The sequence below is a fragment of the Herpailurus yagouaroundi genome, unplaced genomic scaffold (assembly GCF_014898765.1).
Source record: "Herpailurus yagouaroundi ecotype Mexico unplaced genomic scaffold, PumYag 28, whole genome shotgun sequence".
NCBI lineage: Eukaryota > Metazoa > Chordata > Mammalia > Carnivora > Felidae > Herpailurus > Herpailurus yagouaroundi.
Window position 1 is genome coordinate 76481586 of NW_024412376.1, and position 17010 is coordinate 76498595.

The following is a 17010-nucleotide window of genomic DNA, read 5'->3' on the forward strand; positions in this document are numbered from 1 at the left end:
TCAAATCTTACTTTGAAATCACCTTCTCTCTCATAACCTAAAGTTGTAACTCTTGAACTTTCACCCCTGATAGTTAGTTCCAGAGCTCCTGGTCTACTTTATCAGAGGTCTTTCATAAATCCTTTAAAGGTGATTGGCATTTGTAGTTAGGTCTCAGACATTTTACTTATTGGCCTCTGACACACATCTAAATGTTGGTATGCTTTGAGGTTCCCATCTTGGTTAGAGCAGAAGATGTCAGATAAGAAGCCAATATGATTTTAGCAAATGTTTTCCTTATTGTTTAAAGCCCTAAGAGTGTGTGTCTACCAAAGTAAAAGTCTGTCTTTTTTTAAAACGTTGTATCAGTTCCTGTACAATATAGAAAAAGCCCCTCGATTTGCCAAGTTAAAATCGTAGGTATTGGATTGGCCCTTCTGCAGTTTCATTGGAAAATGTTTGCTTGCTGTGTGATGGATATAGCAGCATTAAAGTGCCAGAATTATTGTGAAATCATATGGGGAAACATTTTATTCATAGAAGTCTACTCATAATGTTTTTGAATTCTAGGGAATTTGCCTGTCAGGATGAATCTGAGATTTAACTGTAAGGGAACAACTGTGTTTGTTTTGAAGGAGTCAGTGAAACTCTGTGGGGTGGTTAGGGGATTTCAAGTATCTTTTTAATGGCCAAATGGGACTGGATTTTCTGGTGAAGATCACCTATATTAGCATTTCTATGGGAGGCCAACCATTATCCTAACCTGTACAACATTTTGTTCTCAGTTAGTTTAACAAGATAATTTGACATTTTGTAGAGCGCTTTTCATATGCATGACATTTCAAATACATCATAGCATTGAGCAAATTAGTTCCTTACACAGGCAAATAGCAGTTCTTCCTTAAACTATAGTTTTAAGTATGGAATGCCATTTCTATTTAGGAAACTGAGAATAACGGTAAAAAAAAATTGTGTACTTTTACTTAACAGCCATGTTAAAATGTTTATTAAGTTGGTAGTGCTATTGCAAAAAGGTAGAATTTACATTGCTATAGAACCAATTCTTGGGTATGTTGGAAAAAAGATTGAAGAGAAAAATGGACCAAATACATGGCAAGAGAGAAAGGATTGTGATTATTATATTGTCTTCTTGAAATTAAATTTAAGTAAGGAGAGGACAAGAATTATGAAAGACTAAGGATTAGGCATGGAGAATTAGGGCTGAGAAATAGTGGGACTGGGTTTTCCTCGTGGAAAAACCTTTTCTGTTGGGTCAATAAGTACTTCCCCCATATTTATGTGGAAGTTTATCGATCAGGGAATCATATGATGAAAATATATTTAAATGATTCCCCTTGTACGTGGATGCAGTTGGATTTGAGAGAGACCAGGAAAGAATTCAGAGCTGAAAAGTAAAGACCTAAACTCTCTGAGGTAGACATTGTCTACATTGTGTAGATGAAAAACTAGGTTTTACAAAGTTAATCTGTCCAAAGTCACAGCTAATTTGTTACAGTGCCAGGTTCAAACATATATCCCTGTGGCTGGTTTCACAAATTATACTCTGCTGGGTTTTTGTTTGTTTGTTTTTTTTAACCAGAAGAAATACTACAAAACTGTTATTGTTATTTTGGCTTTAACAAAAAGTCATCCATTTACGTAATATTTAATTATGTTCCAGGTACAGAGAACCCAATGGTGAAAAAGACACCATCCCTTATTTGTAAAGACCAATTTGTTTTTATTTGTCTCATTCTAAATATTTATATGTAACAGACTTACTAAAATTGGTATGCATGGTATAGTTAACAATACTGTATTGTACACTTAAAATTCTGCAAAGAGGGAAGATTTCACGTTAAATGTTCTCACCATCAATAAAAAAAGAGAAAATACTGGCATGCATAGTGTAAGAATATATTTTCTGAGCATATACATAAATATGTGCTAATCACATCCGCCTGGGTTAACCATGAGTATTTTCAGTGTATGAAGAGAGCACGGTTCCTTTTTAGCTTTGTAAAATAAAAGTTCATTAAGTTTTGGCAAGAAGTGTCTCATGATTAATTTGCATTTAGAATGAGAAGCTAAAAAACCTATAAACTAGAATTGTTGTTTTTTTTTAATATTTATTTTTGAGAGAAAGGGAGCCAGCATGAGTGGGGGAGGGGCAGGGAGAGGGAGACACAATCTGAAGCAGGCTCCAGGCTCTGAGCTGTCAGCACAGAGCCTGACACAGGGCTCAAACCCACTGACTGTGAGATCATGACCTGAGCCGAAGTCAGACGCTTAACTGACTGAGCCACCCACACGCCCCCTTATAAACTAGAATTGTGAACAGAGAACCTCTGGAATACTTATGAACCAATTCTTTCCAACCTCAGTTAAAGCTTCTGTTTTCCTTAATGGCAGCTCTGTGTGTTTATATCAGAAAATGGATCCAATAGTGTGCTTAGTAAACAAGCAAGTCTTTAGTTTTGGAATTCACAATTTAGGAGTCGGACTGTCTGGGCATGAATCCCTTACCTGCCACTTACTGGATTTGTGACACTTAACCTCTTTATATCCTCATTTTCTGAAATTATATTGAGGTCACTCAACCAGTGTAAGTAAATGAAACTGTGCATGGGTGGTGCTTAGTTTGGTGCCAGACAGATAATGAGCACTTGTAAATATTAACCATCATCATTATCCCTTTCATTATGTGCAAGTATTTGTATTTCCCCGCCCCCCACCCCATGACACTGTGGGGCCATCAGCTTGGCTGATTTCCACAGATGGGCTCTTACTGGCTCACGCCTGCTCTGATTGCCTCAGTGCCCTCTGCCTTCATGCTTGTTTCAGAGGATCTTGACTTCCATGCTGCCCCTTCCCTCTGAAGTACTCCTAACCCTATTCTGATGATTTCATCTCTACTCTTTGTTTACTATCTTCCATCACGAATTTTCAGTGTTTCAACCAGTTCTCTTAGGATTATTTTCCCCATTGATGACTAATTTTAGCAATAGGCATGCTAAATAATTCATTTAGCACTGGCTTAAAGAAATGTGGGCCATTTACACGTGTGTAATGATGTATGTGGTGCTGCTGTTTAATTCATCTATCAGTTCTTTGGCAAAAGCTTGCGACCTTGCAAAGCCATTAATGAAAACAAATCCCAGTTTCCATTAACCCACTTTTTCCTCATTTTCTATTGTTTCAGTCACTGATAAATTGAGTTAACATTATTTAACTTACTGAATATATGACAAACTACATTCAACCATTGATCTTGGTTTTTTTTTCCTATTATTTAAAAAATTCTCTTTATCTTTAAAGATCTGTTCACTGTTCTGCATTCCATTAGGAAATGGAATCTAGAGAGCTCATTTAAATTTTTCTGCAGACTTGGGAACTCAGTTTTTCTTCATGTTAATATATTACATTGTATATGTAATAACAACTCATCATATAGCATATAATCTCACAAAGAAACACATCTTTCTTAGTTCCCAACCCTTACTCTCTGACGTCTTGCAGCCCCCTTCCCTGCAAGTAGAAATAGAAAAGGCTGTCATGACAAATCCCCTATAGGATCATGGGGTAAAACTTCTAGTACCATAATAATGAAACACTTTATGTGTGGGAGACGAATGATAGAAATAACAACTGTGCCACATCAGACCTCATTAAAGTCAATGGACTGTAACCAGGGACTATTTGTAGTCTTGAACAGCTTCTATTGAATATTGTACTATATTTATTATCTAAATATTGAAAACAGCAATAAAGACAACTCCTCATTTGCTGGAATTCCATTTCTGGAAACAAAGCCTCAACATAAAGCCCAGAAAAGATCCCATTGCACTTGGTTTGGAAACCCTCTTCTTTAATTGTGTAAGTGGAGTTGTTTCATCCACTGTGTTCTTGTGAGAGTCCCCAGTTGTCTCATAAATATGGTCATTTTTCTCTAGTTATAAACTTACAAATATCAATTAATTCTTGGGTAAGTGTAAAATGTGCTTGAATTTATATGAAATACTTCATTTAAATGAAGCACAAGCTAGAATTGAACTTGAAATAATGGCAAGATGGTTTAGAATGCTATTATGTGGCCTGTTGGCCTCTCTCCACAAGGCACAGAAACTCAACCAATTAAAAAAATGCTAATGATAATAGTAATGTTGCGAATTACATTCACCACAATTGTGGTTTTTTTTAAGTCTATTTATTTATTTTGAGAGGGACAGAGACAATGTGAGTGAGGGAGGGTCAGAGAGACAGGGGAAGAGAGAATCCCATGCAGACTTCACACTGCCAGTTGTGGAACCCAACATGGGACTTAAACTCACAAACTGTGAGATCATGACCTGAACCAAACCGAGTTGGTCACTTAACCGACTGAGCCACTCAGGAGCCCCAACATTCACAATTCCGATGTAAGTTGCTTATATTTATGTAAAAGATTCACATTGCAGTTGTTAAAACTTCCATTTTAAAAATTGGAAAAATAGGGGCGCCTGGGTGGCGCAGTCGGTTAAGCGTCCGACTTCAGCCAGGTCACGATCTCGCGGTCCGGGAGTTCGAGCCCCGCGTCAGGCTCTGGGCTGATGGCTCAGAGCCTGGAGCCTGTTTCCGATTCTGTGTCTCCCTCTCTCTCTGCCCCTCCCCCGTTCATGCTCTGTCTCTCTCTGTCCCAAAAATAAATAAACGTTGAAAAAAAAATTAAAAAAAAATAAATAAAAATGAGAAAAATAAATAGACAAAACAAAACACTTTTTCTCAACATATTTCATGAGAAAATAAAAACATACTTTGCCAGAAGGGCATGCCTTGCTGCCTAAAAATTCTAATGGAAAGTATATTTGGGAATAAATAGCCCAGTTGCCTCTAAACTAATTGCTTTAAAACCAATTGGCTGCTACCCCCAGGAAGTATTGCATTTTACATTTAAACCAGTGCACCCGTACACATCCACCTAGTTGGCTTTAGGTGACCTAATGTGTACACTCCTAATGTTTTCACATTTATTAGCTACTAAAAGAAGGGAGTTTTTTCTTTTTTTTTATATCCTCTATGAGTTACATTGTTTCATCTTCATTAATTGAACCCAATTTCTGCAAATATTTTGTTTCATAAGTGTCACTTGAAATTGTTACCAAGAAAAAGTTGAGGGTGTAAAAGCTAGAAAATAAGCAGATTTTTGAGAGGAATATTCATAAAATTACTTTAAAGATTTGATCTTTTTATTTGATTTTTTAAATCTCCTCTAGGAATTTGACAGAACAATTCTAATTACTAATCTTAGGAATCTAGTACATTATAGATTTTCCTAGCCTTATTGAAATTAGGTGGTTGGGGCTCAAAAATAAAAATTTAGCAACTTCATTTTTATTGTTTATAACTAAAATACCAATGAACTATTTTTACTAACTATTAATTTTTATATTTTTTATTACTCAAATAACTTGTAAGAATAAAATCCCCTAAACATTTGTTAGTGGGTATCTTGTGTTGCTAAAAAAAAGGGAAATCTACTTTTACAATTTTTCAATTAAGCTCATTGCCTTTAACATAAATAATGCATATCTGAATAATATTCTGTCGAGAGTTATGGAGCTTGGCTATTATAAACTTAAATTATTACCTATTATTTATTATGATTACCTTTCTTTTACAAACTGACATTCCATGGAGATTAGAAACTTGAGGAAATTTGAAACAAAAACACACACATAAAAGATATTTAGAACAAACTAGCCTCTGTTACATATAGTGCAGTACATGCTGACTTAAAATATCTTGGGAAATAAATCTCTTAAATAAAAAAAAGTTATTTCTTTTAAAAATTAACACAGTATGAAATAATCTTGGCATGCATCAAATACTCCATAGGCAGTATTCCTTTAAAGTTTTATTGAGTGCTAAGTCCTGTGCCGTTTTACTAGAGACACAAAGATGAACAAGGGAATTTGTATCCTCAAGAGCTTACAGTCTAGTGGGAGACTGTAACAAGTAATAATAGTATATCTGCCTCTAAGTAGCCATGTTATAAAAATATGAAGCAAGCCATTGATAAAATGAAGCAGTTTGGAAAGTTGGCGACGGTTGTGTCCAGTCTTTCAATCTATAGAGCATGAGTTCCAAAATGAGAAGCAGCGTGCTAAGTCAAAGAGCACTGAGCTTGGAATCAGGAAGCTGATGTCTGCTGTGTGGGACCCTCAGCAGGTTGTTTTCACTTATCTTGGCTTCAATCTTACATTTGCAGAAATATGAATCATTGATTTATAAGCTTGTGTTAGCCGATGAACTTTTACAGCAAATGGTTGCTATTCAGTATGGCAAATTGGAGCTGCTCTCGAATCTGGGTATCAAGCACAGTGTGAAAACCTTGGGCTGTATGACCTCTTGGGTATGTTGTCGTATGGACATTTTATGAGTATGGGGAAAATACATTTTAGCTAATATTCTGCTTCTACCAAACATTTGCTGTTTAAGCCTTTTACTTCTAATTGTGGAATGAAAAGCTTTGGTCTATGTTGAAAGAATTTCAGGCATTAAGCATGCAAGCAGGTGGGAGGACTTTGGGGAAGGCTCTGAAATTAATCTGTGCCTACTTGCAAGGTTAATCCAGAAGATCTGAAGGTAAACGTGGCTTAGTACTCTCAAAGGAGCAGGAGGATGGGGGAGGATGGTTCAGGAAGGCTGATCTACCATCTCCTCTGTGCCCAGACAGGTTCCTCTCTCCTGAGAGCCATCAGCAGCTGTTGGAGACCTATTCCTGGGATCACTTGCAGGGGAGGGGTCCTAGGCTTGCACACATTTCTTCTGTAGGCCTCCCTACTCCAGTGTGCATTGGCACATGGGTTGCTCCATATGCTTTCCAGGGCTTCTTACTCACTCTTTCCCTCCCTGACCACAAGCTCAGTCTCCTGCGGTTTCCTTTGCCTTAATATTTCTGCTTTTCTGCCTCCAGAATTCTGGATAAGAGTATGGAATTTTTGGACAATTTACTGTTGTTTGAGGTAGTTTTACATCATTTTCTCTGATGACCTCTTTGCCTCTGGAGATGAAACTTCTGACTAAAATTTCAACCTTTAGGGCACTTGAGTGACTCAGTCGGTTAAGCATCCAACTCTTGATTTTGGCTCAGGTCATGATCTCACAGTTAATGCGTTCGAGCCCTGACAGTGTGACAGTGTAGAGCCTGCTTGGGATTCTCTCTCTCTCCCTCTCTCTGCCCCTCCCTCACCACCCCCCCGTCTCTCTAAAAATAAATAAGTAAACTTAAATAAAATTAAAAAAATAAATAAATCAGCTTTTTATTAGGATGTGTCAAATTGTTTAGAAGTCTTACTACTTTTATTGATGATTATGACAGTAATATAGCATGGACATAGTTTATAAGCTTCAATGAATTAATGAGAAATGAAGGGCAGACTCACTTATCATATGTATATAGCACTTATAGCCTTTACCTTCCCAATAATCACAAAAATATGGTAAAGTTAGTATTATTTGCCAGATCTTTTAGCAGACTAAAACCAAAGAGGTTAATTGTAGGATCAATTTACACAGCAGTGGAAACCAGTAAGTCTTTTAACTTTGCTTTCCGTATTCTTTCTTTATACTAACTTGCCTCTTTGAATATTTTAATCAGAAGGTAATGTTAATTTCTCACAATCTTATTCACATACACATTCAGCTTTTCTTGTCAAATACTCAAATCCATTATTACTATTGACTAAATGTAACAAGAAAATATAAATAAACCAGAAGACCGAGTTACTATGTATTGAGCTCCTAGTTTGTGCCATTACATGTGTTCATTACCTTTTTTATGGAATTCTCAAATGATCCAGGTCAGTAGTCACCATTAGGTCATTCTTGTAACAGGATGGTGAGTTTTTCACCATCTTTTATGGTGACAACACATCTAATCATGATCACTCAGGGTATGAGCCTTCCCATTGTTTCTTTTTTTTAATCCCCTTCTCTGAAGTATAATTGACATGTAAAAAGCTGTACATATTTAATCTATCAGCTCAATGAATTTGAAATAAGTATACATCTGTGAAACCATCACCATGATCAAGGCCATAGACATATCCATTACCTCCCAAAGTTTCCTTCCACTCCCTACTATTACTATTTTGTGGTAAGAATGCTTGACATAAGATCTACCCTCCTCGGAAATCTCACATATACAGTACAGTATTGTTAGCTGTAGGCACCATACTATGGTAGATCTCCAGAATTCATCTTCCTTAAAAGTAACTTTGTATCCATCATATTCCCGTTTCCCTCTCCTCCCAGCTCATGGCAATAACTATTCGACTCTCTGCTTCTATGAGTTTGACTATTTTAGATTCCACATGTAAATGAGATCATATTTGTCTTTCTGTATCTGGCTTATTTCACGTGGCATAATCCCCTCCAGATCTATCCATATTATTGCAAATGGCAGAATTTCTTTCTTTTTTGAGGCTGAATAACATTCCACTGCATGTATATGCCACATTTGCTTTAACCATCTATCTGTTGGTGGACATTTAAGTTGTTTCCGTACGTTGGCTATTGTGAGTAACATTGCAATAAACACAGGAGTATAGGTATATCTTTTTGAGATCTTGATTTCAATTCTTTTGGATAAATATCCAGACATGGGATTGCTGGATCTTATTCTAGTTCCAGCTTTAATTTTATGAGGAATCGCCATATTTTTTTATAGTGGGTGTGCCAATGTACATCCCACCAACAGTGTACAAGGTTTTTTTTTTTTTCTCCATTCCATCACCAATGCTTATCCTGTTGTTGTTGTTGTTATTTTTAATAATAACCACCCTAACAGGGGTTAGGTGATATCTCATTGTGGTTTTGATTTGCATTCCTCTGATGATCAGTGATGTTCAGCACTTTTTCGTATACTTTTTGGCCATTTGTAGGTCATCTTTGGAGACATGTCGATTGGGTTCTTTGCTCATTTTTAAATTGGGTGATTTATTGTTTTGCTATTGATTTGTAGGAATTCCTTATATATCTGGACTGTTGACCCTTTACCAGATATATGGTTTGCAAATATTTTCTTCCATTCCATAGACTGAATTTTTATTTTGTTTATCATTTCCTTTGTTGTGCAAAAACTTTTTAGTTTCATATAATCCCACTTGTTTAGTTTTTGCTTTTGTTGCTTGTGCATTTGTTGTGATACCCAAAAAATCATTGCCAACACCAGTGTCAAGGAGCTTTTTCATTATGTTTTCATCCTAGGAGATTTATTGTTTCAGTCCTTATATTTAAGTCTTTAATCCATTTTGATTTTAGTTCTTCCCTTTGTTTCTATCCATATTATTTCTTTTCCCCCCAAAACAGGGACAGCTAGAAATGTGTGTTGAAATAGGAAGCAAGAGGTAAAAACAAAACAAAACAAAAAACCCAGCCCATTATAGATTCTGAAACTTTTCTCGAACGCTTCCTATTTATTTAATTGTAAATGTTTATAAGTGGTAAAATGTTTTTAAAGGACAAGTAAAATCCTCGTTAAAAAAATCTCTTCTCTAAGTAACCAGAAAGATTACTAAACCATGAAATACTTGGAGTGGAGAAGAATGAATAGATTCAAGTAATAGAAATAGAATTGACAGGTTTTGGTAATTCATCTGATAAACCAGATGAGGGTTATTCCAGACATGTGCAATAACCACCCACCCCCCAAGATCATGGGAAGGCTCATACATAAGCATGTGTTTACTTCTAGGTACATCTCTCACCTTAGAAAAGAGCCTTCTGACAGGTGGGTATACCTTTAGTAAGGAGTAGAGTGCTCCAGCAAATATTAGTTTTGGGCACAGAGAATTAGCTTAGCTTAAGACACCTTCTTATGATGTGCTTTGATGACCTGGATCTATCTCCAGCTGGATTTGTTGACACAAGTCTTTAAAGCATTTCCATTATGGCTAATTTTTACTAATGTCTGTCTCAGGCTGACAGTTTGCATTGTCTTTCAAGCAAAAACTCTTTCTGAAACACGAACAGTACTGATTGCCATGAATTTTGTTATTACAAAGAGCAGTCTGGTTTTATAGCCTCTCTCTTCCATAACTCATTTTTCATTTCATGAATTCTCTGCTTGTAAGTTTTCACTTCTTCTGTTGCTGATAGCTTCCCATTCATATTCTTGAACCACTTTCTCTTGCAGAGTCATGGCTTTCTGCTGACAGAGTTCACTGAGAATTTCTGCTCCAAGGACCTGGCCAAATTCAGTGAATAAGAGTCAGGTTTTAGCCTTTGTATTCATTCATACAGCTCATGACTACTCAACACTTCATCACTCGGCTTAGAATGGAAATGGCCACGGTCTATCTGAACTATTGTTAACATCAGTTTTGCCTGGGAAAAATCTATCATTTGCCTTTTCTGATTTTTCATCCTAGTGTCCAGCTGTCCATTGTTAAATTCATCTCATCCAGTCATTTTTAAAAAATTATTTTCATCCTTAAAATCAAAAGCAGTATCAAATTATCTGATCTGCACAGATTATTTTCAAAAATTTTATTTATTCTTTTTTAAGCAAGATCTGTGTTTATGTCTTTCAGGAGGTTTATGTAATTTATTAGTTCACTAAGCCTAGCATAGTGCTCACTCCAGTCTTCTGTTTCTTGTAGTGACTGTACATCCTCTTCTCCAATCTAGTATTTTCTTTATAAATCCCATAGTTTAGATTCTCATCTTATCATAACTCAGTTCAACTTCATTTTCTCTTTCACATAGGATGAAATTCTTTGTAACCTTTTCATTTTCAATAGGTATGTTTTGTCAGTGTCTTTTCAGTTTCCTTAGATTCTATTCTTTCTCAATTCTCAATATAACAGACACTTCCCACAGCATTTGGTTTATTCCTTTAAGCCTATGATTGAATATTTAAGATAGACATGTTCAGAAATATTCTTTGTCTTTTGATTTTTTCAAAAGATATTGCATTTTTGACCATTTTTTCATAATTTGATATCTTTTAAATATTGTTTTATAGCTTATTTCAAACTATTTAAAATACTTATGCAATTTATTTTTATGATAAATTCTACCATTTAAAAGGAACATTCATCAGGGGAAAATGGTAAGCTAATTCCAATAAACAAATAATAATAAGAGATATCTGAGATTTATTATGAAAATCAGGACTAAGCTCTTCTGACACCTTTGCTGTTGGTGAGACAGTAGTCAAAGTACCTTCCACTGTAATTTTCCCTCTGGTAATTCCTAACATTTTTCTCTTTATTCTTGAACATTATTATATTTAAGTGTGATTTATTTTTACTTGCCATTTTGGGTATAACTTTAATCTTAGGGTTTCTATATTCAGTTCTGGAAAATCCTCATCTGTTATCACTTAAATATGGGCTTCTCTATAATTTCTTTTGGGTACTCTTGGTGATGTAAGTAAAATTTTGCCTCTTGACACAGACAGCTAGGTAGGTGGGTAGACAGATAGAAATGTAGATAGACAGATAGTTGTCTTAGTCTGTTTGGGCTGCTATAAAAAATTACCACAGGCTGGGTGGCTTGTAAACAGCAAAAACTGTATTGCTTACAGTTCTTGAGGCTGGAAAGTCTAAGATCAAGGTGCCAGCATGGTCATCTTCTGGTGAGGGCTCTCTTCCTGGTTCATAGATGGTATCTTCTCACTTTATCCTCACATAGTGGAAGGGTTTGGGAGTCTTTCTAGGGAATCTTTTATGAGGCACTGATTCCATTCACAAGGGCCCCAGCCTCATGAATTAGTCGTCTCCCAAAGGCCCCACGTCCTAATACCATCAGTTTTGGGAGTTAGAATTTCAATGTATGAATTTTGGGAGCATACAAACATTCAGACCAGAGTAGATAGATAGGTAGACAGATAGATAGGAACAAATCAATATTGGATCTGTCTCTGGGCTGTATTCTGCATCTTCTACATCAATTCTGTCTTCAACCATATCCAGGCTGCCATTTAAATGATTTGTTCTTTTTTTTTTTTTTTTAATTTCAATGACTTTTTTTTTCAAGGTTTCTCAAGGGTTCTTTTTAAGATAGATTTTTTTTTCTTATTTACCTTTAAAAACCCTTGCTCTTTAATGAATATTACTTTTTAATTTATCTCTTAAAGTATAATTAATATACTGACTTTTGTCTGATTTTTTTTTTAGATTAATTTTACCTGGAAAGAATTCATGATCCTATTGTTGAGTGTTGCCTTTCTTAGCATTAGATTTCTTCATATGTTTTAGAATTTTGTTTTGTGTACTCATTATGTATTCTTTCTCTCTGCCTGCCTTCCTCCCTCCCTCTCTCTTTTCTTTCGTCTTTCAATGTAGTTTTCTCACTATGTATGCCTGCTTTTCTTTCCTCTGTACTCACCCTTTCTTACCTAACTCTTTTATGTTTGTCTTTCCCTGACATCCTTAGCCTTCTAGACCAGACTGGTCTTTAAATGGCATTTCTAGGGGTGCCTGAATGGCTCAATCGGTTAAGCATCTGACTTCAGCTAAGGTCATGATCTCCCAGCTCATGAGTTCGAGCCCCTCGTCAGGTTCTGTGCTGTCAACTCAGAAATGGAGGCTGCTTTGTATTCTGTGTCTCCCTCTCTCTCTGCCCCTCCCCTGTTCGCTCTCCATCTGTATCTCTCTCTCTCAAAAATAAACATTAAAAAAATAAATAAAATGGCATTTCTAGACTTCTGTCCTAGATATATGTTGTAGATATGATAGAATTAGGCATCAAGTAAGCATCTACTGGTTTTCTGATTGAGAGACTATGTCCATATTCTTCAGCCTTTAAGCCAGAGACCTGGTTTTTTTTTTCAGCTTATCTTCAGCATTTCCAAGTCACTGGCTTTATTAAGTGAGCCTGACTCTGGTTAGAAAACTTTTGAGTATTTACTCTCCAGGAATCATACTTATGGCCATTATTTCTATGTCTGGAACTAGAGCCAACAGGCTCATGGCTTTATCCCTGCTTCCCACTTTGCATTTTTGGTCCATTTCTAGCCTGTGGACATGCCCGTTTCTTTTTTGAATACAAATTCTTCTAAAAACTTTTTCTCTTTTTATAATTGGCCATATGTTTTGAGTAGAAGGAATAAATCAGAGCATAAACTCAAGGTGCTGTCTTCACAACACTATACTAACAAATTTTTCATATGTGTTATTTTATGTAATCTCTTCAACTTCTTTCCCTCTTCAGGGCAGATAGATATCTTATACATTAACCTATAAACCCTTACTATGCAGACCATAGACATCAGAAGTATATATTTGTTGCTAAATACTTCTTAGTTTAAGTAATTTTATAATAGAAAAAAATCTGATTCCTAATCTTAAAGACATTGTATATATGAGAATATGTCAATATATTTCTGTGCATGTGTGTTTGGACGGGTGTAAATAGATATGTATTTTCATACTTATTAGGGTCCTGCTGAGTTTACCTATTTGTGTGATTTTTTTCTTCTGCTTTAAGTTTGGCCAAGAATATCTTGAATATGATTCAAGAAATTTCTCTTTAGTCCAGAATACAGAAAGAAATATGAAATTTTGAATAACAATTTTGGACTCTGCTGCTTCTCGTAACATTTTCAATCAATTTTATTGCTTGATTGTTTTTAACCTGTTACGAAACACAGATGACCAGACTTACTCTGTGTAAGGGCTTGAGGGGAAACTAACTGGCCCACTGATGTTTTTATTCTCATGATAGTGTTTCCATGTGGAAGTTGGTAGCTCAGGATCACGTTGGGAGCCGGCTGACTGCTAAGGCCTGTGCTGCTTGTGTCTTGAACTTTCTAGAGTTTGGAAGTCATCAGTCCAACTCAGCAGCTCATTCTTTAAAACCAGAAGGGTCTGTATTTTCCTTGGCCTCTTTATTACAGCAAATATTATAAGACCTTAATTCTCATTGTGGCCTAATTATTCTCTTCTATTCATAATTCAGTGGGAACTATTCCTACTTGAGGAAAGGAGGGCAGAAATGATATAATTGAAAGCCATGAATGTCTAGAATCTTGTGTTAAATCTGATACATACTAGCTTTGTGGTCTTTATAGGCAATTCACTGGAAAAAAAGAAGTCTTTCTCTACTTTCAAAGTGGGATCATCATAAAGACTATTTACTGAATGACAGTAATGAAATAGCTCCTTAAAAAAATGAGACCTATAGTTAGTACCTAAACACTTTCCAATTAAAGAGTATGTCTTTAACTCAGCTGGTTCTCAATAAGAGAAATTCTAATATATGAAAATTCATATTTAATAAAATAGAAATATTGTAAGGATAATTCCAATTACAAATATATACATTTAACTGCCAACTAAATATTTGCAAGGAAGTCATCAATCATGATGAACCTGACTGAAGAGAAACTATAATCTTGAACTTAGCACTTTTAATTATTAATACAATGAAATCTTTATAAAAGAAATTTTCCTAAGACACATGAAATCTCAGTACCAATTTGCAATTAAATTCATCTTAACTGATGGTAAACAGGCAGCATGAATAAAAAGTCTGAATGTTCAGTGTTCTTAAGTAATGCTAGATGATTAGACATCTGGCATAGGTTTCATAATTAACTGAAGCTTAAGAGTTATGCTGATAAGCTGGCCTTTACAAATATCTGGTCCTTTCTTTGAGGTTATTAGTTAAAAATAGTGATAAAATACATCAATAATTATTTACTAGCCATTCTGGAGTAAGAAAAAAAATATTAAACCACTTTCAAAAAATTCTTCTTTGTATTTCAGGCCCTCCGGGGAAACGAGGTAAGAGGGGCCGAAGAGGAGAATCTGGTAAGTCTCTCAGCTGCTCTTTGTCATTAATGTTTTGGTTAGATTCCTGCATCTGTTCCTCCTAATTAATGATTATATAGTCTTGCTGGAGGTTGCCCACAAGCTTGTGCATGTGTCCAAATCTTCTCTACTCGACCTAGAATTTTTTTTTTTGTATCACCTCCTTATTTCCATCAAACCATAGATAGAAGTTTGGAAAATATTGTTAAGTTGTTAAATTTGATAACCACTGGCACCCAATTTGGGGTGATTTACTGTATCAGGTTAAGTTGGTCCTTTTTGTGTACAGTGGAGACTTTTTTAGCTTCATACAGTGTGGCAATATCACCTATGCTCTGTCTCCATACATGTACATGCATGGAGAAAACATCTTTGTGAGAACACATCTTTGTGAAAACATCTGCTTTGGGACACTGGGGCACATGTCTTGGAAAGGTTTATTGTTATTTTATCCAACTGGTACAATTTTGTCATGCTTTTACTCTCATTCATTTCAAAATTTGGAATTTTTATTTCTCTCATATAACCCTAGGATTTTAGTGATGACAGCAGCTTTAGTAATCAATCCAGCATTTTCATTTTGTAGTCGAGGAAATGGAGGCCCCAGAACAGTCAGGTGATCCAGCCAAGGCCACGCAAATTTTTAAGAGCAGAACTTGAAACAGAACCAATTGTCCCGATGCCTATTCCAGTGAGTTTTTGCTCTTAGGCCAAATCCCTATATGTACCTTCCTCGTACCTTGCAAGGAAGAGTTGATGGCCTGATAAGACTTCGCATGGTCGTTTTGGAGCCTTAGACTTTATAAAACAAGTCAAACAGTAGGTGCACACACTATTTGGATATTTGGTTTCAAAAAACATTTTTTATTTGAGTTTTTTCTTCACTTTGAAAGTAATTCAAGGTTTGATTCAAGTATGCTAAGAAATGCTCTTTTCCAGTAGAAACAGTAAAAATACTGATCTATGAAAAAAAAGGAACAGATTGATTTGTAGTGTTTTTAGTTTTTTGTCTCATTTCCTCTTCTTTTTGGAAAAAAATATGTTGAAGTGAAAGAGATTTATGAAAAATTTACTAATTTAGGCAAGATACCTGCTTAATTCCCTTAAAAGTGTTCCTAAAAGTTATCTTTCAACCTCATTTAATCTAAGTAATTGGAAGCTTGTAGAGGTATCCCTTTCACAAATGCAGTTTTATATTTAAAGATGGATTATAAATGTATTTTAAGGAAAAAGAAATAAAACATTAGCAGAGTCAAATAGTTGGTGAATTGGTCTTTGTCAAAAGAAATAAAAAGGATTGGGGGGGGAAAGTAAAAATTTTGTACTTATGTGAAGTTTTATAGAAATTTAAAAAGCCAATTCCTAACTTCTTGACTACTAAAAACTTGTGTTTGTGTTTTAATTGAGCATACAGTGTGCAAAATATTGAAATTTCTTAGACTTTGCCTATGTTTTGATGAAAATACATAGTTTTAAAGAAACATATAAACATCAGGGTTTAGTCTTTTTTATATTGACAATGCTACTGAATGAAAAACATTTTTAGAACAAATAATGGGTACATTTCTCATTTAGCCATTTTACCAAACTCCAGAAAGTTATATATCAATTCTTTATAACTGGGCTCTCATCAATGACCAAAGATCCTCCTGATTCACATTTTATTTAAATTTTTAGCTATATAAATAGGCCATCTTAAGATGAGCCTTTCAGTAATTCATAGAGAGGCCTCAGGGAATCTGAACATCCATTGAAACTTTATATAAAGTTTGTGTGCAGGTAGATGTAAATACACTTTTATGATATGGATAAAATGGAAATGGATATGGATAAAATGTATGGATAAATACACTTTTATGATATGGATATCAAAGTTGTCCATGACCTAAAAAAAGATTAAGAACCATTGAACTCTAGATGACTTCTTTGTCCCTTGTATTTTGATGATGATTATGTCAATGCTTTCATCTTTTATTTAGTCTTCATATTTTGCATATTCACTAATTCATCTCTCCCTTTCTCTTATTCTCTCCACCCCACCCCTACCCCACAGGTCCTCCTGTAAGTATATTTGCTGCATTTGGGATCTTCTACGTTAATCAGGATCATGTATATTAAAACTATGTTAAGACATCAAAATATAGTCTATATTTCAATTAGAAAAATGTTACTGACCTTTGAAGGATATCTAACATAGGGAAATTATTTTTTTAGTACACTATTTTGGATA

The 17010-nt window shown here is 35.2% G+C and overlaps 1 protein-coding gene across 18 annotated transcripts in view; it reads left to right on the forward strand.

Moving 5' to 3' along the window:
- COL25A1 (collagen type XXV alpha 1 chain) overlaps window positions 1-17010 on the forward strand; it is a 470156-nt gene that overhangs the window by 234599 nt on the left and 218547 nt on the right. For all 18 annotated transcript variants that reach the window (XM_040476457.1, XM_040476443.1, XM_040476447.1 and 15 more), the window contains exons 3-4: window positions 14736-14780; window positions 16834-16841. In XM_040476457.1, the coding sequence (XP_040332391.1) occupies window positions 14736-14780; window positions 16834-16841 (53 nt within the window). The remainder of the gene's footprint in view (window positions 1-14735; window positions 14781-16833; window positions 16842-17010) is intronic.